At 39.9% G+C, this 24,352-nt stretch overlaps 1 protein-coding gene across 5 annotated transcripts in view; it reads right to left on the bottom strand.

The window, feature by feature from the left end:
• Positions 1–24,352, bottom strand: part of CSMD1 (CUB and Sushi multiple domains 1) — a 997,036-nt gene that overhangs the window by 239,831 nt on the left and 732,853 nt on the right. For all 5 annotated transcript variants that reach the window (XM_082215381.1, XM_082215380.1, XM_082215382.1 and 2 more), the window contains 2 exons: positions 12,686–12,789; positions 11,279–11,391 (listed from right to left, as the gene is read on the bottom strand). In XM_082215381.1, coding sequence (XP_082071507.1) covers positions 11,279–11,391; positions 12,686–12,789 — 217 coding nt within the window. The remainder of the gene's footprint in view (positions 1–11,278; positions 11,392–12,685; positions 12,790–24,352) is intronic.

Below are 24,352 nucleotides of genomic sequence, written 5' to 3' on the forward strand. Positions count from 1 at the left end.
CAGCTTAAGTGTTATAGGAAGAATACCTGTTATTTTAGCTTTCCTTTTATGTTTCTCTGAACAATGTAAAGTACTACAATTCCACAAATGCATGGTATGTGTCTACCGAAGTGAAATGTTACAGCTACTCATCTCCCTCCTATCACTTAGAGAATATGAGAGTACCATTTTTCATGCTCAGTTTTAGCTCTGTCCAAATTATTTATAAGCACCACTGGAGTTCACAATTTCATTTTTAGCTCTGTAAAGGAACACAAGAAATCTAATAAACCAGGCATTGCAGAGCACTTCTCATTGTGACAACTACCTTCAAGATGCTAATCAGGCATAAAGAACGAGGCTGCATTTATCTGGGAGAGTTTATGATTTTCTTTCTAGGCAACTATAACAAGGTGAAGGTAAAGGACCCCTGGACGGTTAAGTCCAGTAAAAGGCGACTATGGGATTGTGGTGCTAATCTCGCTTTCATGCCGAAGGAGCCGGCATTTGTCCACAGACAGCTTTCCGGGTCATATGGCCAGCAAGACTAAACCGCTTCTGGTGCAAAGGAACACCATGATGGGAGCCAGAGCACATGGAAACACTGTTTACCTTCCCTGCCACAGCAGTACCTATTTATCTACTTGCACTGGCATGCTTCCGAACTGCTAGGTTGGCAGGAGCTAAGACAGAGCAATGGAAGCTCACCCTGTCATGGGGATTCAAACCGCTGACCTTCTGATCAGCAAGTCCAAGAGGCTCAGTGGTTTAGACCACAGCACCAGCCGGATCCCGACTATAACAAGAGGATAAGATGGTTGGGTGATTATTATGGGTACCTGACAGTGCCATTGTAAACCTCCGTTCCCCAAACTAGGTCTGGGAACACATTTATCCATGAACAGAGGACGTCTGTTAGAAATTGTGCCTTAAACAAGGACAGTAGGACCATTCTTAAAATTGGTCATGAACCTAAGAACATAAGAAGAGCCGCCTAGCTGCTGGATCATACCACTAGCCCATCAAGTCCAGCTTCCTGGTCTCACAGTAGCCACCCAGATTCCTGTGAGAAGCCAGAAACCATGACATGAATGCAACAACATTCTGCCCATCTGCGGGTCTCAGCAATTGTTATTCACCAGTCACCATGGCTATTACCTGTTGATGCTGAGTATCAATTCAAGTCTTTCCATAGGACATACAATTTTGCCTAGCTCAAGCCCATCTATTATATGGCACGGCAGCAGTGGAAAACTAAAGCTAAAGAGTCAAATACAGATTTAATCAAATTTGGTACCAAAATGTCATAGCAGCAAGTACCATAACAAACCGCTTCGGCCCAGTATACCTGAAGGAGCATCTCCACTCCCATCATTCACCCAAACACTGAGGTCCAGTGCCAAGGCCCTTCTGGCGGTTCCCTCACTGCAAGAAGTGAGGTTACAGGGAACCAGGCAGAGGGCAGAGGTAGTGGTTGCCATTAATTTGATTTTAATTTGATTTAATTAATTTTATAATGAATGTTTTAGAATGTTGAACTGTTTTGATTGTTGTTAGCCGCCCTGAGCCCGGCTTCGGCTGGGGAGGGCGGGATATAAATAAAATTATTTATTATTATTATTATTATTATTATTATTATTATTATTATTATTAGTGGCGCCCGCCCTGTGGAATGCCCGCCCATCAGATGTCAAGGAAATAAAGAACTAGCTTACTTTTAGCAGACATCTGAAGGCAGCCCAGTATAGGGAAGATTTAAATGTTTGTTGTCTTATCATGTTTTTAATATTCTGTTGGGAGCCGCCCAGAGTGGCTGGTAATAATAATAATAATAATAATAATAATAATAATAATAATAATAATAATAATAATACTTCGTAATGTGCATAAACATGTTTTGTAACTTAAGAACTCCTTCCTTTCTGATTGTCAACTGATTAAGAAAAACAAGATTATTTAAGGCTCAGCCCGTGCCTTAGAGGCTTCTAGATCCTAGAACTTTCCCAATCAACTTTGCAAATGATATTGTTAGTGACGTGCCAGGGCTTAAAAAACGCATGGCCTCCTCCTCCAGTACAGACTGACACTCACTGCTGTTGCTTCCACCCCTTCTCGTGCAAGGGGCATGGCTTGCTCAGATTACGCTGGTCATGTTGCTGGATAAATACAGTGGCTTAAATGCTTCTGGGAAGCTCTCAAGCTTTTAATTTCTGCCAGATTATACACAGTGTGAGAAGGCAACAATGAAACTGACAAATGTGCACTTTAACTGAAAACTGAAAGTGGGAGGCAGGTACTGGAAGGTCTCTTGAACCCAGACGTGCTATCTAAAGGACATCAAGAAAGATCTGAAATCCTTATCTCCAATCTCAATGCTTCAGTGCTTAACACTGAGATCTGAGATAAAAGATCCCTCTAATTGCTCTCCAGATCAAGAGAAAGCACTCTGCCTGCTCTTATGGATATCACTCTCTAAAGAACAAACAGATCAAGAGATAAAATTGTTAGAGCTGGTATCACAATTCCTTTAGCAGATGGTAGATGTGTAGCCATCACTTTCTAGATCCTCTCAGCCCTTTTCAGATTCAGATCTTAAAATCACCGAGTTAAGATAAATAAATGAATTAAGTCTTCCCAGAATTCAACTGCAACTCTTTTTTGCATCTGTTCAGAATTTGCCTTCATTCTAAAAAACAAAACACTATTTTGAAGCAAATGTGATGTTTCTGTTCAATACATCTGTAAATGCTATTGACTCAAAAACTAAACTTATTTGTATCTATTCAGGAAAGTATCATACAGAGATTTAAAATTCCACATTTTCCTAAAACTGAATGCCTCTACTATAAGTTTCAGTGTCTTGGAGTGTGAAGTCCCTAATCTCTGCTCTCTCAAATTCACATGCATCATTTAGTACGTTAGGATGACACAGTCTTCTCAATCATTTTCCCACACAGCAGGCCCTAATTTCACAAACATCCTGTTTATTGCAGTTCATTACCCTTCACATGTAGAAATCTTTACTCTATAACATTCCATGAGCTCCTGGTTCGCAAAATGTCAGAAGTGGATATTTTAGGAAATCAATCTTTCTAGGAAACACCATTACACTTGCCTAACAACCTTAAAAATGAGGGATATTTAAAGCAATAGAAACAGTGTTTAACTTCAGGAAAAGAGTAGACATGCTTCTATGTGCTAGCTAAAACATGCAAAACTAGGTACATTGGATATATTAGTAAATGAAATTGGACTTACAAGCTTTTTAAACGAGGCCCTTTGGTAGGACGAGACAGAAACATAGATAAAATGTTTATATGTGCCTGTTGGTTAATAAGCTATTGCTTACTTTGCAGTAAAAAATACATAGTTTGTGTGGACTTTTCCTACTGTGGATAATACCAACTTTGTCTAATCAGTTCACTAATGGAATGAGAGAGCAGTGAAAAAAAAGACTGGTCTTCGGAATACACTATGCAACAAGTGGAAGAATTTTCGTGGCAAATCCACTGCTTATTTCCGTATTCTAACTCATAAAATATTGACTACTAAAAACTGTTTTCTTTAGAAGCCTGCTTTCCTTCATAAATACATTTTCCTGAAATTATGTTAACTTACCACTGTCTAAGGAGCCATATGTTTGTTTCCTTAAATAAGTATTCTGAAAGAAAATACCCAGGCAGTGATGTACTTCCTAGTCACCCATTTCATTTAGTCAAATCATTTGGTGCTTCTCTCCTTGAGAGGCGGGCTACTAAAAGTAACACGATTTAGAAAATGAAAACAAGGAGGCAATATGGAAGGTGAACACATCACTTATTTGAAGCATCGTATTTGATTTTTATCAGAATGTAGGTGTCACACATCAAAAAGCTTCAGACTGAAGGGCAAACTATTTTTTTCTTACTCTTCCTAATAAAAAGGACCATTATAATACAGAAATGTTATTGTAGAAATTGAATGTAATACTGTTCAAGCTAACTGAATAAACAAACAGAAACAAACAGAAAAAATGCGGACACTTAGCATCTAGATCAAAAGATTTTGCTAGAATTATTTTCAACCAATGTTAGGGGAAAAGGCTGTGTGTGTGTGTGTGTGTGTGTGTGTATGTGTGTAGGAGAAAGTAAGTAGGTAACAATGTAACAAAAATAATTTGAGATGTTTCCTTCTTTTTGTGGTGAGCTATTGGACTGACACCCCACTTACATCTTTACACAGAGCCATGGTAATCCTTTAATTCCATTTTCATTAATATTAAACCTGGTGTCCAGCAGGATAAAAATAAATTGCTTTGGTGTCAAGTAACCTGGCTGAAGTGATGTGTACAATTATTAATATTCTTTCATTATTCTTTTTTATTCATTATTCTATAATCTGGGAAACCGGGTTCGTGTCTCCGCTCCTCCACATGCAGCTGCTGGGTGACCTTGGGCCAGTCACACTTCTGTGAAGTCTCTCAGCCCCACTCACCTCACAGAGTGTTTGTTGTGGGGGAGGAAGGGAAAGGAGAATGTTAGCCGCTTTGAGACTCCTGAAGGGGAGTGAAAGGCGGGATATCAAATCCAAACTCTTCTCTTCTTCTTCTTCTTTTAGACAGTAGCAAAATAGTAGGTCATCAAGGCTGCAAGCCAAAGATCTTCAAGGAACTTAAAGCACATGTGCAATTTGAGAGCTGAGGTGGGAAACCCCATCAAGCACCTTACAGTTTTGGGACAGCTATATGAATACTAGAACTCGTGTGAAAAATTCAGAACTTCTGGATCAGGTTAATTGGGTTTCACTTATACTATGTGAAACTTATCATAGCCCAGGCTTCAAACAGTGATTCAGAGTCCAGGGGTAGAGACACACTAAGGGGGTTTAACAACCTCCAAACTGGAAACACCCTGGGCAACAGCCCTGGGCTAGGACCTTCCATGGAGCCATTACCTTCACCCCAAACACGTTTTGATTTCCTCTCCATCTTCTGAAGGCAACACCTGGCTAGTCACCACTATGTGGAGTTCAACATTTCAGGCACTAGGACTTCCCTTGAAGCATGTCCATCTAGTCCAAAAGGGTAGATGCTGGGTTAGGGAGACTGGTTTTAAGGGCTCAGCTGGGCACCAGACCATGTCGGAGCAAGTTGTATGCTTAGAGCCATCCAAGTCAATTTGATCCAATCTGATCCTACTAGCTATTGGAGGCGTGTTTAATGACAGCCATCCCTATGACCAGAGAAGAAGAAGAGTTTGGATTTTATATCCCGCTTTATCAATACCTGAAGGAGTCTCAAAGCAGCTAACATTCTCCTTTCCCTTCCTCCCCTACAACAAACATTCTGTGAGGTGAGTGGGGCTGAGAGACTTCAGAGAAGTGTGACTAGCCCAAGGTCACCCAGCAGCTGCATGGGGAGGAGCGGGGAAGCGAACCTGGTTCACCAGATTACGAGTCTACCACTCTTAACCACACCACCACACTGGCTCTCCTTTGACCACCTTTGGCTGTTTCTACTGCACCTTCAAAACACATTCACAGTCAGGGAAATATTGATAAGGAAAAAGACAATTCCCAAAGAGGATTGAATGAAATATAAATATGCCCCATTTTTTTAAAAAGGTAGCAAGCTGACCTAGCAACAAATTAAAAATAGGAATGAATTTGTATTTACTCTTAACTGAATTATTATTTCCAATGCTAGCCACTAAAGTATATGTATTACATTGCTGTAAGAAACAAACAAACAAAACTGGTTGATTTTTTTAAAAAAAAATCAGACTGCATCTTATGCAAAATGCTTAGCATTATACATTGCACAGTACTTTCCTGCATAGCACTGAATGCATATTTTTATGATCACAGAATCAAGAATAGTATTATTTGAAGTAGTACACATTATTACACCTTGTCCCCTTTGTCACTGTCTTTTCTTAAGTCCAGGTAAACATTGTACAGAACCTACCATGCTGCTATTACATTGTTGCATTGAAAAACATTTGTCCAGGCATAGCCTATACATTAGCTATTACACGGTCAAAATTATTTCCAGGGCAGAGAGCAAACCCTGGTAGAGAAAGACATAATGAAATTCAGCTACAAGCTAAGACTAAACAAATAATTCTAAAATGACTGTAATTTTTTTAAAAAATAGTTTAATGTTTTTAATTATCATAGCACTTTAAAAAATCATCCACAAAATGTTTAGCGAATGCTAAAATAAGAGTACTTCTTGGCTGAAATAGGCACCACAGTCTTAGATTTGTAGTATTATTTCTTAAATTACATACTAGGTTAAAAATAAAATATAGCATTTCTCGTTAGCAATTCCTAAATAAGTCTTAAAAGCATCTTTCCAACTCTTCCTTCACTGCAAATTTAACAGTGTATGGTTTTATCACAGTACAGTTAATCAGATACTGCTAGGCTGAGTTTTTTTTGGTTTTTTTGAAGACTTCAAACAACAGAATTCAGAAATGGTTGCATAATTTTGTGAAAGATTAGATGAAATTGCATTCTGATTGTTCTTATTAAAATCTGGGAAATTGACAAAGCTAAATATAATAAAACTCATTTCACTGTCAAACATGAGTTTGCCTGCAAACGTTGCAAATACGAGCCATCTTACTTGGAAGCATTCTTTAGCTATGTATCTAAAAATAGGCTTGCTTTTTTGCTACACGGCAGCCCAGCACGAAGGAAATCTACTTTAATTTACCCCCTGCTGCTACTTAAATAGCTATAGCAAATTATACAAAACATGATTTGTAGGAATACATTTTATCAACAGGTGCAGTGGATTCAGAATTTGACAGCTCAATAGGATTTTTATTGACAGAAGTGACTGAAATTCTACTGCATATTATTTGTTCATTCCCCCTGTAGGACAACATTGCATTTACATTGCACCTGAAGTAAGGGGTGTGTGTTTTTTTGGTCATTCTTTGCAGGTGAAAAGAAAAAGAAAAAGAAGTGTACGGGTGCATTGCTTTTATTTATTTTTTATTTCGAGCTGACTCTAACAAAGCCAATGCACAGCTTGCCCTCACAACTCTCAAAATTGGTTCCAGAAAGTTGTGTGTAGAGCAGGCATCGTTCGTTCAGCTCCCTGAATGACTTTGTTGGATACAATGCTTAGATAGTTTGAAAATTATTTATTAATTCAATTTATTTATTTTTATGTATTTTTTAAATTTATATGCTGCCCTTCATCTAAAGATCACAGGGTAGTTTACAATATAAAAAACACAAAATGCATAAAATAATCAATCAATCAATCCCTTCCCACAGTGACATTTAAAATGTCATGAATCATTTAATCAGCCAAAGGCCTGGTTGAAATAATTTTGCTTGGTTGCCTATAGATGTGTCACGGAGGCGCCAGGCGAGTCTTCTTGGGGAGAGCATTCCACATTGCAGAAAAGGCCCGTTCTCATGTAGGAAGCACACAAAGAAAGGCCTCAGGTTATGGTTGCAGGGTCCAAGTTGGTTCACATGGGGAGAGGCAGTTCTTGAGGCATTTATATCCCATTACATCCCACCCTTTTTCTCTATGAAGTACAAGGTGGTTTGTACGGTCCCCTCCACCACTAATTTAATCCCCATAACGAGCTTGTGAGGAAGGTTAGGCTGAGAGTGTCTGACTGGTCCGACGTCACCCAGTGAACATCACGGTCAGGTGGGGATTCAAATCCTTGTCTCCCAGGCCCTAGTCCAACACTCTAACCAATATGCCACACTGACCTTCCCATGTTCATGCAGCTTATGACCTAACAATGGTAAGCTTTTGAATCTACTGTAATAGTTCTTATATTACAATGAACAATAGGTAAAGGTAAAGGGACCCCTGACCATTAGGTCCAGTCATTACTGACTCTGGGGTTGCAACGCTCATCTCGCTTTATTGGCCAAGGGAGCCGGCGTACAGCTTCCGGGTCGTGTGGCCAACATGACTAAGCCACTTCTGGCGAACCAGAGCAGCACACGGAAATGCCATTTACCTTCCTGCAGGAGCGGTACCTATTTATCTACTTGCACTTTGACGTGCTTTTGAACTGCTAGGTGGGCAGGAGCTGGGACCGAGCAACGGGAGCTCACCCCACCGCGGGGATTCGAACCGCCGACCTTCTGATCGGCAAGTCCTAGGCTTTGTGGTTTAGCCCACAGCGCCACTCGCGTCCCTACAATTAACAATAAAAACTTACAAATAACATGCCACATAAACAGGGATGTGAGGGACTCAGTCTGAGTAAGCAGGGAAGCCCAAGGCAGATCCTTCAATAATCCCTCCCTGAAAACAAAATTCTTGCCATCATCAATGCAGACATCATGTTTTGAAGATCCATGCAATAGTAGTGAATAGAGCTTTTCAGCTTTGAGAGGGACCTGGGAATCATGGTTGCCCCCCTCCTCTATCAGTGGGCCCTGGTGGGCTTGTCTAGCTGTAGGGGCAGCACTCAAAGCAGTGCTCATCTAGCCATCCTTTTAATTTTACACAATTCACCAAAACTGCACATTACTGAAAATATGTGAATAACTAAATTTAAGACTGGAAAAATAAGAAACTCAGAGAGTTGATATGGACAGATCCTTCTATCCCTACTCTGCCTAGAAAAAGGCCTGTCTTGTCTCATCTGTTCCCAGGCTTTCTCTATTCCTACCTTGGTGCTCTGTACCGTAAGAAATATTTTGAATGTTCTTAATCTGTTGGAGGGGTTTGCTTTCCAAATTAGATAAGTAAACACCACTAATGAGCAACACAAACATTTTCCCTTTCAGGCTCACACACAACGGCATTGAAATATTGCTCTCATTACTTACTAATAAATCCTGTACCTGTTTTGTCTGACACGTTCTTAAGTACTTGCCTAAAAACTAAGGTAGAAGAACCAAAGCCATTTTTAATGTGAGCAGTGTATTAATTAGGAATCTTTAACAAACTCCTTGGGGAGGCTCACCTTAGAAGCCCCCCAACACCAGAGTTGGGCTGAACTGCTCCAATATGTCACCACATAAAGCCAGCCAGCCAATCAGCAGATGTGGAGCACTTCAAAGATAGCAGATACGCCATTTTGTTGTGGGGAAAAATCACAAAAAAACTAAGATTAGCTCAAAGGTAGCTAAACTACACAAGAAGGCTCCTGCTAAAGCACAATGCTTGTAGTATGGAGCTTTGTTAGCAAACTTTGCAAAGCTACAGCACTATGCCCCATGGGAGTTTCTGTTTCTAAGGAAATGTAGATTATCCCTTTGCTTTTCCTGAAAGGGCAAATTCTGCTTACCTTAAGGTTGAGGTGCAGTCTTATCAGACCATACACCTGGTAGCTACAGCTCCATATAAACAATTTCTTCATTCCTTTTTAGCAAGCAAATTCTTGGACTCAGTAAGACGGTCATATCATATTACACCATTTCCTACATACACTTTATGAACATTTCTGCTTCTAAAATCTTGGAAAATGAACTGGACAGTACAGCATTAATCCTGCATGATGCAAAGAAAACTGAAGCAAAAATAAAATAAAATAGCACATATGTTTCTTATCAACATACCCATATACAGTACATGTTTTCCACCAGCATATCCCCTGCAGCAGGGAGGGTGTGAATTTGAATAATACAAACACAGAGAGGAGGGCTGATCACATGGGCCTTTCAATGGTAATAAGAATAAGGAATACAGTGGTGCCCCGCAAAACGAATGCCTCGCAAGACGGAAAACTCGCTAGACGAAAGAGTTTTCCGTTTTGGAGGTGCTTCGCAAAACGAATTTCCTATGGGCTTGCTTCGCAAGACGACAATGTCTTGCGAGTTCCTGCTGGGTTTTTTTCCTCCTCCCCCTTTTTCTAAGCCACTAAGCCGCTTATCAGCTGATCCGATCAGCAGATAAGCTGCTAAAAGCCGCTGATAGCGCTAATAGCGCTAATCCGCTAATCCGTCAATGGGCTTGCTTTGCAAGACGAAAAAACCGCTAGACGAAGAGAATCACAGAACGGATTCTTTTCGTCTTGCGAGGCACCACTGTAAGTGCTTTTGTGATTTAGCTGCAAAAGCACATAACCCCTTTTCCATAGACAGAACCTTCAAGGTTGTGGACTACATATCAATCAATCAATCATTGATTGATTGACTACATATAAATGATGGAACCATGTGGAAAGAGCCGACTGCATAAATACTTACCAAGGAAATAGTACTCAGTGAACAACCCCATTCACTTGTGCCCGCGCATATGATTCACTCATAGAAAAGATGTCCCAAAGTTTCTGCAGGCCTGTCTTGAAATGTTAGGAATCTGACCAGAAGCGGCATGATGCAGAATTATCCAATTAAGATTTAGGGGTGCCAATACTATCGCAATCAATCAGTAGAGAATGGACTAGGAACATAGGAAGCTATGTTACACTGAGTCAGACCTTTGGCTCATACTGCTCAGTCTACACCGAGGTCCCCTCTAGCTATCCCTTGTATTGCACATTGATGCTATCAGAGTTGTCACACACAATCTCATTTTCAATACTGTTTGCACTTGCAAGAGTTTTGGGGAAGTCACAATGCTTCGTTTCGGGTCAAAGCATATCTTGTAACTTGTTTTTATCCCACAATTGTCTGCTTTCTTTTATCCCTTTTTTGTTGCAGTATAGCTCCCAAAGGCAGCAATAATTTGCTAGCCTTTGCCAATCAAACAGAGAAACTAATAAAGCAGAATAAACCCACCAATCAGCTAACCCTTTCCTCTCCTGCTACAGTCCTGGGCTAACTCTCAGAGAAAATGCCTTATCTCCTGCAATTTCCCACTTCATTCAGCAGGGTCCCATGACCCTCAAGACAGCCTTTTTGGGGCACTTGGGGACTGCCAGTGAAAAGATGGAGGAGGGAAGTCAGTTTCTAACTACCTCTTTCTACAGTTCGATCTCTGGATCCATTCCTATAAGAACAGCGGGTGTTTTTTAATGATCCACAGACAAACAAAGTATCACTCCTAACAGCAAAGTTTGTGCCAACAGCACTGTACCCAAAACGAGGCACCTGAGAAACAAAAGGTACGTATTAGTATGCTCTGGGGAACCCAACGATGTATAAAAGTACAGTTAAACAAAGAAAGACACCTAAGGGGAAAGCCTTAATTCCGATGAAAACTGAGCTTGCTCAGGAGTAATGGAATGTAGTAGCAGTTTTAAAAGAAAAATGAATGAGGTGTAGCAGGAGTAGGTTGAAACAGTACTGGCTGTAACACCCAGTTCTAGTTTACTTTTCTAGCACAGACTAGTTGCGTACTTGCCTAGAGTGGCTTCATTTATTCATTCTAACAGAAATTTACCTTGATATACAGCTTTGAATCCAGGTGAGCCAATGCTGTCATCCGACTGCAAATGGAGCCACATTTGGTTGCTCATGCTGACTATGAGATCAGGGACACTAGAGCCAGTCAGCCTGTAGATAAAAGAAACAGTAGCATCATGCACAGACACAAGTGTCACGCCTTGTCATATCTGCATTACGCTCTTCAACTTGTGTCTTCCAGTTACAGAGTGATTGCTCCACGACGACTCCAGGTTTGGGAGTGAAATGTCACGCTAGAACAAAGATGCTAAAGGAGGACCTGCCAGTTATAAGAGCTCTATGAAGTCACGGCAGGTAGCGAGTGATATGTTTGCATGTTGAAATCAGAGGCTGGCATGAGTCGAAAGTGTCAACTCAAATGGCAGGTGTCGGAAGTCCACGGTGAAATAAGGCAACTTGTAGACAACACAAGATTGTCAGCAACAATCTGGGTAGAGATAGCAATTACTGGATTTTATTAAGGAAGCCAGAACATTCTGTTCTCTCAAGAGAGGAATGCAGCGAAAGCAATTGTCCTTATTTAAATACCTCCGCAGGCTCCTGGCTTTCTACATTATGTGCACTTTCTGTATGAAATCTGTGACACTTAATGGATGCATCTAGCAGCCTACACCACCACTCTTTTCTTGCACAATTTGCATCATGGAAGGAGCTCCTAAACTTTCTGCAAACATTTTTTTTTAATAAAAAGAAATCCCACTAAGAGGGAAGTCACTCCTTCTGCCCTGAAAAATTACCATTAGCATAAGCCCAAAATGCCAATGCAAGGCCCATAGAAGTAATTGTTCCTGAAGGTAACTGAGGTAGCCTGTGCTCTTTGAACATGCTCAGTTTTTTGCCCAGTGTGGGTCTCAAATCCATGACCCTGAGATTAAGAGTCTCATGCTCTACCAGCTGAGCTATCCCTCCAACTATCACTGAAGTCCCAATGTCCTTGTGATGAGCACAATAGTTAAAATAAAGCTGTACATCTCAATACAAAAGGCAGTGAGTGCTCTTCCTCAACACTGAAAATTATGGGTCTTGGGGTGCACCCAAGCTTACTTTTTAGCTAGAATTAACAGCAGGCCTTTAAAAATATTAAGAATAAGAAGCACTAGTTCCATCTCCAAAATCTGGATGTGCACAATGTTAGCTTTTTAAATATATATATATATATAATTTTATGCATTAAGTGGTTTCACTTGTTTTCCTTCCTGTTGTTGTTCCATCCCAGTTCCTGCTCTGTGAATGTACTTTCCAAAGAGTCTTTAGACTTTAAAAAAAACAACAACTGCACAATTTAAGCTAAAAATGAATTTTAAAAACGAAGTGGTAAAAGTGGGGACCCTTTCTTCGAGAAGGTAATACAAAGAGTAAAACATGAATGTTATTGTGTACTTACACATACAACACTGTTCTGGTATCTCCCACTTTTCCAGCGTCTCCTACTGTCAGGGTGTCGTAGCCTCTTTCTAGCTCAAATTCTTCAAAGGCAAGCTTTATGACCTGTTAGGATAGGAAAGGACCACATTTGTCAGCTGATCACATTTTTTGCAACTGTGCTTTACACTGTAGTATCGTTATTTTGGGGGGCGAATGATAATTTTGTGGGGGGGAAATTCAGTGAGCGGTTCAAAATATATAGATTTGGGTGTGATGAATTCAAATATGCCATACCAATAATAATTTTTTTTCTAGGACAGCATTTGGCTTGGTAAGTCTAGGATTGGTGAAGAAGCACATAAACCGGTTTTTGGAAAACCAAAGAAATTTAAGTTCACCTTCTAAAAATGCCAGGTAATGCTAAATAATACAAATACTAATAAATTATGTTGGTCCTGTTGGCATCTGTCTGTCTTGAGAGACATTGGGGTGCATCTCTGGGGATGCAGGCAAATGCCGAGGAATAAACCCTACACAAATCCAGAGTCGAGTATCTGAGGTGGTTGTACGGTGTCTCCTTCCAGCAACTCTTGCAACAAAGCTGGTGTCAAACATATTGCTCTGCTTTCATTTGGACCACATCAGCAAGGCCAGAGGGCAGCCCAGGAGCTCCCCACACACTGCCCAGGCTTGTACCATGGAAAGGTCACTTAGGTGCTGCTAGTGCAGCAAAAACAACATGGAAGGTAGCAGTTACAGTGGTACCTCGGGTTAGGAACTTAATTCGTTCTGGAGGTCTGTTCTTAACCCAAAACTGTTCTTAACCTAAAGCACCACTTTAGCTAATGAGGCCTCCTGCTGCCGCTGCGCCGCCACTGCACAATTTCTGTTCTCATCCTGAAGCAAAGTTCTTAACCCGAGGTAATATTTATGGGTTAGCGGAGTCTGTAACCTGAAGCGTATGTAACCCGAGGTACCACTGTATTAGTTAAATTATATTAATAAAGAAGATAACTGCAAGTACATGGCAATCTTTTTAAAAAAAAAATAATTGCAGTTTAACACACAAGCTACTTATCAAGCAAAACTACATTTTATTAATTTAACCGAACTATCCTATGAATTCCCAAGTCATGTTACAACTTTTTAACACCCCTCAATTTTGGAATTTGGAAACTGAAAAAAATCAACATGCTATAGTGTAGCATACATTTGACCAAGCTGGGAATATTTAATAGTGCAGCAGTGTCTCGGGTATAAAAGTTTTTGATAGAAAAAGAATTACTATCTTTTAAAAAATAATAGAGTAATAAAAGTAAACACAGAGAGAAGTATCTGTCTCTAGGAAGTCTTTGAAAATTAATGTTTTACGGTTTGCAAGACTACAGAAATATAAAATGAAATATATAATCATTAAAAGATTTGTAGTTTTATATTTTTCTGCTGCTCACATCATAGCGGTATACATTTTTATAAAGCTCTGGACATGCAATTGTATATAAGTTCAGAGATTAGCAGATAGTATACCACGATGATATGGAGAACAGAAAAAAGAATATCGTATATGCAAAACAACTTATCATTTAAAAGCAAAATGATTTTATATTATAATGTAATACAATTTAATAAATCAGGTGAAGGCATTTGAAAAGCACTTAGAACATGTATATATATATCAGTTTCATGTGAAAGAAAAGAAGGGTTTGAACAGCAGGATCAGGTATTAGCACCAAAAGGAAATAAATGTCTTATCATTATTTAAACCAATTCAAAGTTTTGTTGTCAAGCTCATCAAGCCCTGAAGGACCTGATGCAGCGTCCAAATGACCAGGGAATTATAATCAAAATAAGATGTCCTGCATGTGGTCCAATCCAAATGAGAAACTAGGAGGCTGGTAACAAGATATTCTTGGTAGTGGCATACCATCTATGGAACTTCCTCCCAGGAGGCTTTCCGTCTGTCCACACATTTTGAAGCCAAACTTCAGCAAAAAGAAAGAAACAATGCTGGTTGCAACAAATATGGGTCAGAACAGATCTTGCTAACTTTCTACATCCCTTATTGAAATTAAACTACTTTCAACGGGTCAACAACAATGGGTGTAGCAGTGGCTATTGTCAGGCTCTCATAAGAGCAGGATGTCAACAAGAGTTGTTCAAATATGCTGGAAGTCAATGAATCCCTAAACTGCTTATATATAGTTCAAGAAACTCTTAAACTCTTAAATTGTGTGATCATTTGTGAGCTGAATATCATATGTGTGCATTTTTCATGGGGGTGGGGGGTGATAACTCTAGTTTTCTCCCCCTCTCTGCAGAGCGAAGCCATTTTAAAAACACAAACAAAATACCAATTTTTCAGTTCGTTGCTGCCTTTGCTGAGCAGACATATATGTTTCAAAATGACTGATGTGATGTGCTTTCATAACAATAATATAATCCAGAACCACAGTAACTGTGCATGGGTGAATATTTACACTTGTATTGAAGAAGATAAAAAAAAACTAGAAATAATTTTAATGGGATCCAAAACATGCTATTTGTGTAATAGTTAGTTGGCACGAAAGAAAAGAAGTCATTATAAAATCAAATCACATACAAATTTGTTTTGACCGTATGCCAGAGTTCAGTGATCTATTACGTGTGGACGTTTTATCCTTTGTCTTTGTAAACCTGTTACATTCACACTTAATTGTTTCAGTGGAAAACAACTTTAAAGGCAATACTACAAAGGTTTAAAAATACATTTTATACCCTTTCAAGTCCTTAGGTGAGGGCAATGATTAACATGAAAAATACTTTTTATGTAACCATGGTTAAAAAAGAAATATAAAAAGTAGCTAGAGATATGAAAATCCAGCTATTTCCTCTCAATAGAAGAAAATAAGAGTTTGGATTTGATATCCTGCTTTATCACTACCCGAAGGAGTCTCGAAGCGGCTATCAATCTCCTTTCCCTTCCTCCCCCACAACAAACACTCTGTGAGGTGAGTGGGGCTGAGAGATTTCAGAGAAGTATGACTAGCCCAAGGTCACCCAGCAACTGCATGTGGAGGAGCGGGGAAGCGAACCCAGTTCACCAGATTATGAGTCCACCGCTCTTAACCACTACACCACACTGTTGTAAAGATCTTTACATTCGAAGGTAGCATCCAATGCCATAACACTGTCAGCACTAAGATTTCCACTTCCATATAACTCTCCCCACCACCACCACCTCTCCACCTGTACAACCTGTGCCCTTCCAAAATAACTTTCAGAGAGTTGGAGAAAACTTCAGAACAGGGAGGAGAGAGGGAGAGGAAGGTCCACTTCACAGTCAAAACTCCCAGAGGCGTGGAATGTTTTTGGCTTCATGGGTCAGATTCTTACCAGGAATAGCCTTATTGGCCAAATGGGGCAGGTAGGTGGGACAACCTACCTGCCGATAACATGATGTTACAGGTCCTGGCCAGCTGTCAACCTCCCTTGCTGAATTTCCAAGCGCCGACTGTCACTGAAAGAACCCTGAGAAAGAGTCTGCAGCAACAACAGCAAGAAAATGGAACAAAGGGGAGACTCTCCCCCCCTTTTTACTCGGACTTCCCTATTCTACTTGCAACCCCAGGGATGGAAAGCAGCAGCATGGGAAGCCTTTGGAAACCCTTTGTGACCCTACCCCACTCTCCTTTGCACACTTTGTTGGAGGTGTAAAGGAAAAAAAGCAGAGAGAATTGCAAAGCCCTTGTGCCAGGGATAGGACAGGTGGGTGTAGCCTCCCCAAAACAGCTGACTGAGTAAGTATGTTGAATACTGCCTGTCTTGAGTAAGTATGTTGAATACTGAATGCCATTAGCTGGAATGGGACAGATTTCAATCTATCATCTTTGAGAAAGGAAATGAAAAGTTTTGCTTTGCCGGCCAAAAAGATCAGAAAGAAGACCCTGGACATTATAGCAGTCTGTAAGGAAGACACAGAGATCCCAACAGAGACTATTATTTGTGGCACGGCACCCCTTTTGCTTGTATTTATTTTTGATTCAGATTTGTCATGGCCACTGGCTAGTACAATGAAGTTATTTGGACTGGATTAAAAAGTGCTTGTGGAGCTGATATGCATAATTCAGCAGTAACGTTTAAATCACTGATAGTAGTTCTTTTTCGTATTGAAATGCTGTTCCTCCCATTGAACTTTGATTATCAAAGATAATCAGTCATTTTGGATATTAAGTGACGCAACTGATATTTACTCACAATTTACATGTTCATTCCAACAATAAATTTTACAACTAGTGCAAAGTCTCCCCCAGAGGTCCAAGGTGCTACTCATTCTAAGCCTGACATTAAAAAAATAAAAATAGTAACAGATTCTACCATATGACCTTTTACATTTGTCCTAAAAGTAATTATCACTGGACTGAGAAACACATGCAAATTCTGAAGCGTAATATAATGACTTCATACTATGAGACAGGCATCATCATAAGATTCTGTGATGAAGGTGTGTCTTAGAAATTTCATAATGTGCTAAATAGTAACAGTGACTAGAATCCAATGGAATAGCTATATGAGTGGTGCAAGAGGCTGCTGAAGGAAGAGGGTAGCGGTGAATCTCTTTTCTATGAGCTGAACTCCACCCACAGTGGTTAGCATCCAAGTCAGAAGCTTTTTTAAAACAAATTATACTAATTAGCATGCTGAGATTTGCTAACATTCATACAGGTATTGCAGTAGCTCAGAAAGTTGCGTCTAAAGACATTTCAAATGTAAAATGTGTATTACAAACAGCATAAGCCATTAAAATAATTTGAATTACACTCAAATGTCAGGAGGTCAGAAGGAAACTAATGGAAATTAAGCCTTCCAACGGATCTGCCGGTAACGTTCAATAGAATTTGCAGGAAATGTACATTGCGCGTTGACTCTGGTGTCAACGTTAACACTACTTTATCATAAAAAACCACAATTGATAATTTAATAAGTTCTTTTTGTGACTTCATAGCTTTAAAGCTCCATTGCTCTCTACCCCCTGTAAAAATAATTTTTCAGCTGAATGCAGCGATTGTGTCATTACAGGTTCAATTCTGCATATCTTTAAATACCACATATTAAATATCTAAAAAAGGTTTTTCTTCCTGGAAGTGCGGTATTACCAGCACAGAGCAGACAAGAGTGCACTACACAATACACAAAATATGCATTGCATTAAGACAAAACATTTTCAATTATGCCCGTCCCACAAAACATGATGGATAGGCGTAGTTTCTTTCAAGAGAATTATAGGTTGTTTCTTTACCACTCATTTAAGCTATTGTTAAAAAAAGGGGGGGCAAATTCTGCTCACTCCCACAGGCCATTTGGTTAATCACACACAGACAAAGACAGACACAGACACATCTTATTCTTGGCTATATCTTCTCTCCATCAGATATAATCTCTGCAATGATTGGCCTTAAGTGTTGGCAGTAGATGAACACTACAGGAAGTTTGCTTTGCTAGTTTAGACCTTTAAACCTCTCCCTTAAATAAATTCAGACAAGACTCAAATTTTGGTTTGGTTTTTGGCAGAATTTAGGTCACAACTTTACTGATTACAGCAAGTGAATGGTTGCATAGGCTCTGGTTTGACTAGCTCCCTGCCATGCAGGTAGTGCTGACCTGAGGCACCAACATAGGTCAGCCTAGGGTGAACACCTGGATAAGTGGAAAGTCGGGAACAGGCTATCTCCGCCACCCAAATGCCCCCCTGGACTCAGGCACGGGCACAACCCCCTCTCAGGGGTTGACCAAACCAGTTGAGTCCCTGGATTCCTTTAACGGAACACCCTTCACATAGGGATGGTGGGAGCGTTCTCCCATCCCTACCACCTGAACCAGAGCCTATCCGCAACCTTACAAGTTGTGACGATTTCCTACATGGCAGGCGAAACCCAAATGGCACCAGCCAATCAGCCAAGTGGGGAAAATTCCTGCTGTGCCCCTGTCCCAACAGCAGATGACACACGACAGCATCAAGCGCACAGCCCTAAATATAGGGAGAGGTGGGTGGGTGTTCCAATGCTCCATCAGGCCACAATGCTTTATTCAAGTCATTGCACTTCTGCAACTGAATATACAGTGCTATTTGCCTGAAAAGCACCTTTCAACAGCGGACTTTCACTCCACTGGTTGCACTCTGTGATCTGGTTTGCATGCACGCCTCCTCCCAAAAAAAGAAAGAAAAAAAGAAGAATCCCGAGAATTAAAAATTCTCTATCACAGAGCTACCATTTCCAGCACCCTTAACAAACTACACCCACACTAAGCTCAGCTGCCACCGACAGAGTAAGTTATAAGGTTCCTAAAGACAGTGATGGTATTCCAGCTGAACTGTTTAAAATTTTAAAAGATGATGCTGTTAAGGTGCTACACTCAATATGCCAGCAAGTTTGGAAAACTCAGCAGTGGCCAGAGGATAGGAGAAGATCAGTCTACATCCCAATCCCAAAGAAAGGCAGTGCCAAAGAATGCTCCAACTACCGCACAATTTCACTCATTTCACATGCTAGCAAGGTTATGCTTAAAATTCTACAAGGAAGGCTCAAGCAGTATGTGGACCGAGAACTCCCAGAAGTTCAAGCTGGATTTAGAAGAGGCAGAGGAACCAGAGACCAAATTGCAAACATGCGCTGGATTATGGAGAAAGCTAGAGAGTTCCAGAAAGACATCTACTTCTGCTTCATTGACTATGCAAAAGCCTTTGACTGTGTTGACCACAGCAAACTATGGCAAGTTCTTAAAGAAATGGGAGTGCCTGATCACCTCATCTGTCTCCTGCGAAATCTCTATGTGGGACAAGAAGCTACAGTTAGAACTGGATATGGAACAACTGATTGGTTCCAAATTGGGAAAGGAGTACGGCAAGGCTGTATATTGTCTCCCTGCTTATTTAACTTATATGCAGAATTCATCATGCGAAAGGCTGGGCTGGATGAATCCCAAGCCGGAATTAAGATTGCCGGAAGAAATATCAACAACCTCAGATATGCAGATGACACAACCTTGATGGCAGAAAGTGAAGAGGAATTAAAGAACCTTTTAATGAGGGTGAAAGAGGAGAGCGCAAAATATGGTCTGAAGCTCAACATCAAAAAAACGAAGATCATGGCCACTGGGCCCATCACCTCCTGGCAAATAGATGGGGAAGAAATGGAGGCAGTGAGAGATTTTACTTTCTTGGGCTCCATGATCAGTGCAGATGGTGACAGCAGTCACGAAATTAAAAGACGCCTGCTCCTTGGGAGAAAGGCGATGGCAAACCTAGACAACATCTTGGGAGAAAGGCGATGGCAAACCTAGACAACATCTTAAAAAGCAGAGACATCACCTTGCCAACAAAGGTCCGTATAGTAAAAGCCATGGTTTTCCCAGTAGTGATGTATGGAAGTGAGAGCTGGACCATAAAGAAGGCTGATCGCCGAAGAATTGATGCTTTTGAATTATGGTGCTGGAGGAGACTCTTGAGAGTCCCATGGACTGCAAGAAGATCAAACCTCTCCATTCTGAAGGAAATCAGCCCTGAGTGCTCACTGGAAGGACAGATTGTGAAGCTGAGGCTCCAATACTTTGGCCACCTTATGAGAAGAGAAGACTCCCTGGAAAAGTCCCTGATGTTGGGAAAGATGGAGGGCACAAGGAGAAGGGGACGACAGAGAATGAGATGGTTGGATGGTGTTCTTGAAGCTACTAGCATGAGTTTGATCAAACTGCGGGAGGCAGTGGAGGACAGAAGTGCCTGGCGTGCTCTGGTCCATGGGGTCACGAAGAGTCGGACACGACTAAACGGCTAAACAACAACAACAACAACAAAGACAGTTTTTAAATAGGGACTTCTCCCTGTTAGAGAAAGTCACTACAGTGGTACCTCGCAAGACGAATGCCTCACAAGACGAAAAACGAGCAAGACGAAAGAATTTTCCATTTTTTGAGTCGTTCCGCAAGACGAATTTCCCTATGGGCTTGCTTCGCAAGACCAAACATCTTGCGAGTTCTTGCGAGTATGTTTCCTTTTTCTTAAAGCCGCTAAGCCGTTAAGCCGCTAATAGCCGTGCTTCGCAAGACGAAAAAACCGCAAGATGAAGAGACTCACGGAACGGATTAATTTCGTCTTGCGAGGCACCACTGTATCTTGGCTTTAGGATAGTCCTGTTCTGCTTCCAGGTTCATAGACATTGAGTCACCTGAGCTCACTATTAGATGGAAAGATTATAATCCAGTGATTTCATTTCAATTATGGCAGCAGCAATGTTTTTCTACGGCTAACACAGTGGAACAGATTTCTTGAGTTAAGAAGTGGCCCTCAGAATGAGTAAGTAGTACTTCCCAGTGTTACTCAATTACTATATAGCATTATTACTACTGCTGCTGCTACTAATTTTATTATTTTTACCCTGCCCATCTAGCCACTGTTGGTGGCTTACAACTTATCTAAAAACATAATAAAAAACATCAGCCCTTAAAAACTTCCCTAAACAGGGCTGCCTTCAGATGTCTTCTAAAAGTCAGATAGTTTTTTATTTCATTGGCATCTGAAGGGAGGGCGTTCCACAAGGAGGGTGCCACTACCAAGAAGGCCCTCTGCCTTCTCAATATTGTATAGAATATTGTCTGTTATATTAGATGGGAGACAGTTTATTTATTGTCATCTACTGTTTTGTTTGCTTGCTTCTGGACTGTTATTAATGTGGGGTATAACATAAATTAAATCATAACATAAAAACATGATATGAAATAATTAAACATGAGAATATTAGCTATGTAAAATATTAGCTATGTAAGAAAAACCCGAACAGTAAAATGCTACAGCAGAGGTACAAAGATACTGAGATAAAATTAAAATTAAAGAATCATTGAAGGAAAGGCCTGGGCAAAAAGGTTTGTTACCAGGAGAAACCTAAAAAATAACTAACAGGACCACACAAATCACAGAAGAAAGAGTGCTCCCGACAGCAGAGACAACCATGGAAAATGGGTATATTTTCCTGATAACCTGGTGGTCAAACACACCTGTATACGAGAAGTCAATCTTTCAGGTAACCTGGTTCCGAGTGTCATACGTCAATGAAAAGACCTTGAACACAGTCTGACAGGTAGTTGGCAGCCAATGAAGTTCTCTCAGTACATGTGTAATTCGTGTATATCCAGATACTTCACTTAACAATCTGGCCACAGTGCTCTGCTCTATTGATACCAATAAGAAATACCAATCCCAAAAATAATTAGTACTTTGTAAATAATTGGAGAAGAGGGTTAGACATTTATTTGCTTGGGTTACAACTAGGGTTAGAATTAGGAATTCGTCTATGTAAAATGGTCCCTGATCAGAGAGTAGTTTCATTTTTGCAGGTGTTTTTTGCCAAACCAATTTGTTCTTGGCTTTTTTTATTTGCTAAGGAACAATAGCCTATTCATTGCTCTTTATTTTCAGTGTATTTTCAATGTTCTATTTTTCATATGAATTCATATGAATTTTCATATGAATTCAAATAAAATGTGACATTCTAAATTCGCTTTCGATAAGCCTAAAAGGAAGCACTTATACTTAGCTGTATTAAAGTAATGATTAATTCAAGCCTTATATTTATAATAATTTATAGCATCAAAGTGTAATAATTTACATAAAACACAAAGCAATCAACTAAATGGGATAGTTTGCTTATTATCATCCCATCTCAGCTCTACCTGATTTCAACATTGGGAGAAAGAAAAAGTTAATAAATCTAACAAAGAGTCCCGTACTTTCAATCATAAAACAGTCCCCTTTAAATCAGCTCTAGGTAGGAAAGCCATGATTTCATAAGAAACGCTCCAAGTCTATAATGAAGGTATCCTTCATTCATTCAACGTAACATGGAAATTAAAGTCAGTTCACCAGCAAATGTGGCATTACCCTGAGTGCATGACACTTCACATAAAACAAGTTCTCCCAGCTCAGTAGTAACGTCAGACCATAACTCCTACATCCTCACCACTATTCCAGAAAACAAGGGCAATATGGATTCCTTTCATACTATTTTATCAATGTAACATGGGAGGGCTGCACCCAGAAGTGGATTGTGTGCCTGATTGTTAATATCTGAAGGAACCTTATAATCCACCTTAAAATAGAACCGCGAGCCTTAAGAACAATTCATTTTAAAGAATGTGATGCTGTTTTTTCTCCTCTTACCCTGTTTTGGTACCTGGTTTACCCCACTTACGTGATAACTTTTCTTGACCTTCACTGATTCAAATAAGTTCTGATGGAGAATGTCCAACCCAGTTTATTGTTCTCAAAATTGTGTCGTGTTTTGTGTAATATAGGCAGTATCTGACCATGTAACGGTACATTAGGACACCTCATAGGCTAATTCAAACTCTAGTCACCCCACACTGGTAAACAGAAGAGTTCCTGTCAGCTCACTTAGACATCATCTGCAATGAATATGCAATGAAGATGTTCTGCATTAAAATGTAAAGAGAACGGTGGAACGGAGTAGCTGCAGTTTCCCCCCTGCAGTATTATGTGACTTACTTTTAAAGCAGGGTTTTGTGATTTCTAATTATTGACTTCTAGAAAATTATGCAGTTTTGTTTAAGAACATAATTTACAAACAATAAAGCAACATCAATAATGTGAAGTTCGGCACACATTGGTGACATCAAGGGGTAGATTTTGGATATGACTATTATAAAAATTAAGGCTACTATTCTATGTAGAATGACTTGAACATAATTCTATTAGCATTTATTTTAGTTCAAGGAGCCATTTTCCCTCAGAAGTGTAGTGTTTGTGTTATTGAGAGGGAGGACAGTTGAAAAATGGCAATGAAAGACAGCATGTCTATGTTAACGATAAGGGGGTTAATAGAATAGCAGGTGGTAATGACAAGCATACGTCCAGCTCACTGTCAAAACAACATTCTCACAAATATTTACAAATATGCAAATATATGTAATTAAAGAAAAGAAAAGAAAAGAAAAGAAAATGCCTTTACAAGAGGGCGACTGGGTTATAGCTGCATATTTCATTCCTTCAAAGTGGTGTAGGTTGTATGTATTCACATTAAAAGACAATGTGATGTCTTACAATGCTAAAAGTACACAGAGAAAACTAGGAAAGGAGAAACAATAAGCTCTGCACAAAGCATATTTATTGTATTAGTTTGTTTGAGCATAGAAATAGGGCTTCAAAAACCAGATGCCGTAACACAATATGCTTTGTTAGCTTGGAACAGCATTAAGGAAACATTCTTTGAAATTTTGAGAAGGCTAGGGTGTATGAAACAGGGAAAAGAATGAAATATGTTATTTTTAAAAAAGAGTAGGAGGCAAAAGAGAAGATTGGATATAGTACGTCGCAAAGCTAAATAACAGAAAATTTCTCCAGCTATCTAGTTTTTTTACAGTCTTAGGGGGGTTGGGGTTGGGGGGGCAATGTATTCCAGGAATATGGCATTATTGTATGGAGCTATGCAAATGAAAACATAGCTTTGACTGAGAAGTATATGCATAAACAATGATGCCACTTTTTAGCCATAGTTATGTTTATAGCATTAAATAGGCATTACAGTAACATGAACACAAATATGGTGTCAAAATATATTCTCTTATAGTATGGGGTGGGGGGGGGCAGAGGGTGTAACAGTTCATAATGTCATTTTAGGATATCATCCTGTACTCATTTACA

This window comes from Podarcis vaucheri (genome assembly GCF_965113315.1).
Source record: "Podarcis vaucheri genome assembly, chromosome: 3".
Classification (NCBI taxonomy): Eukaryota; Metazoa; Chordata; class Lepidosauria; order Squamata; family Lacertidae; genus Podarcis; species Podarcis vaucheri.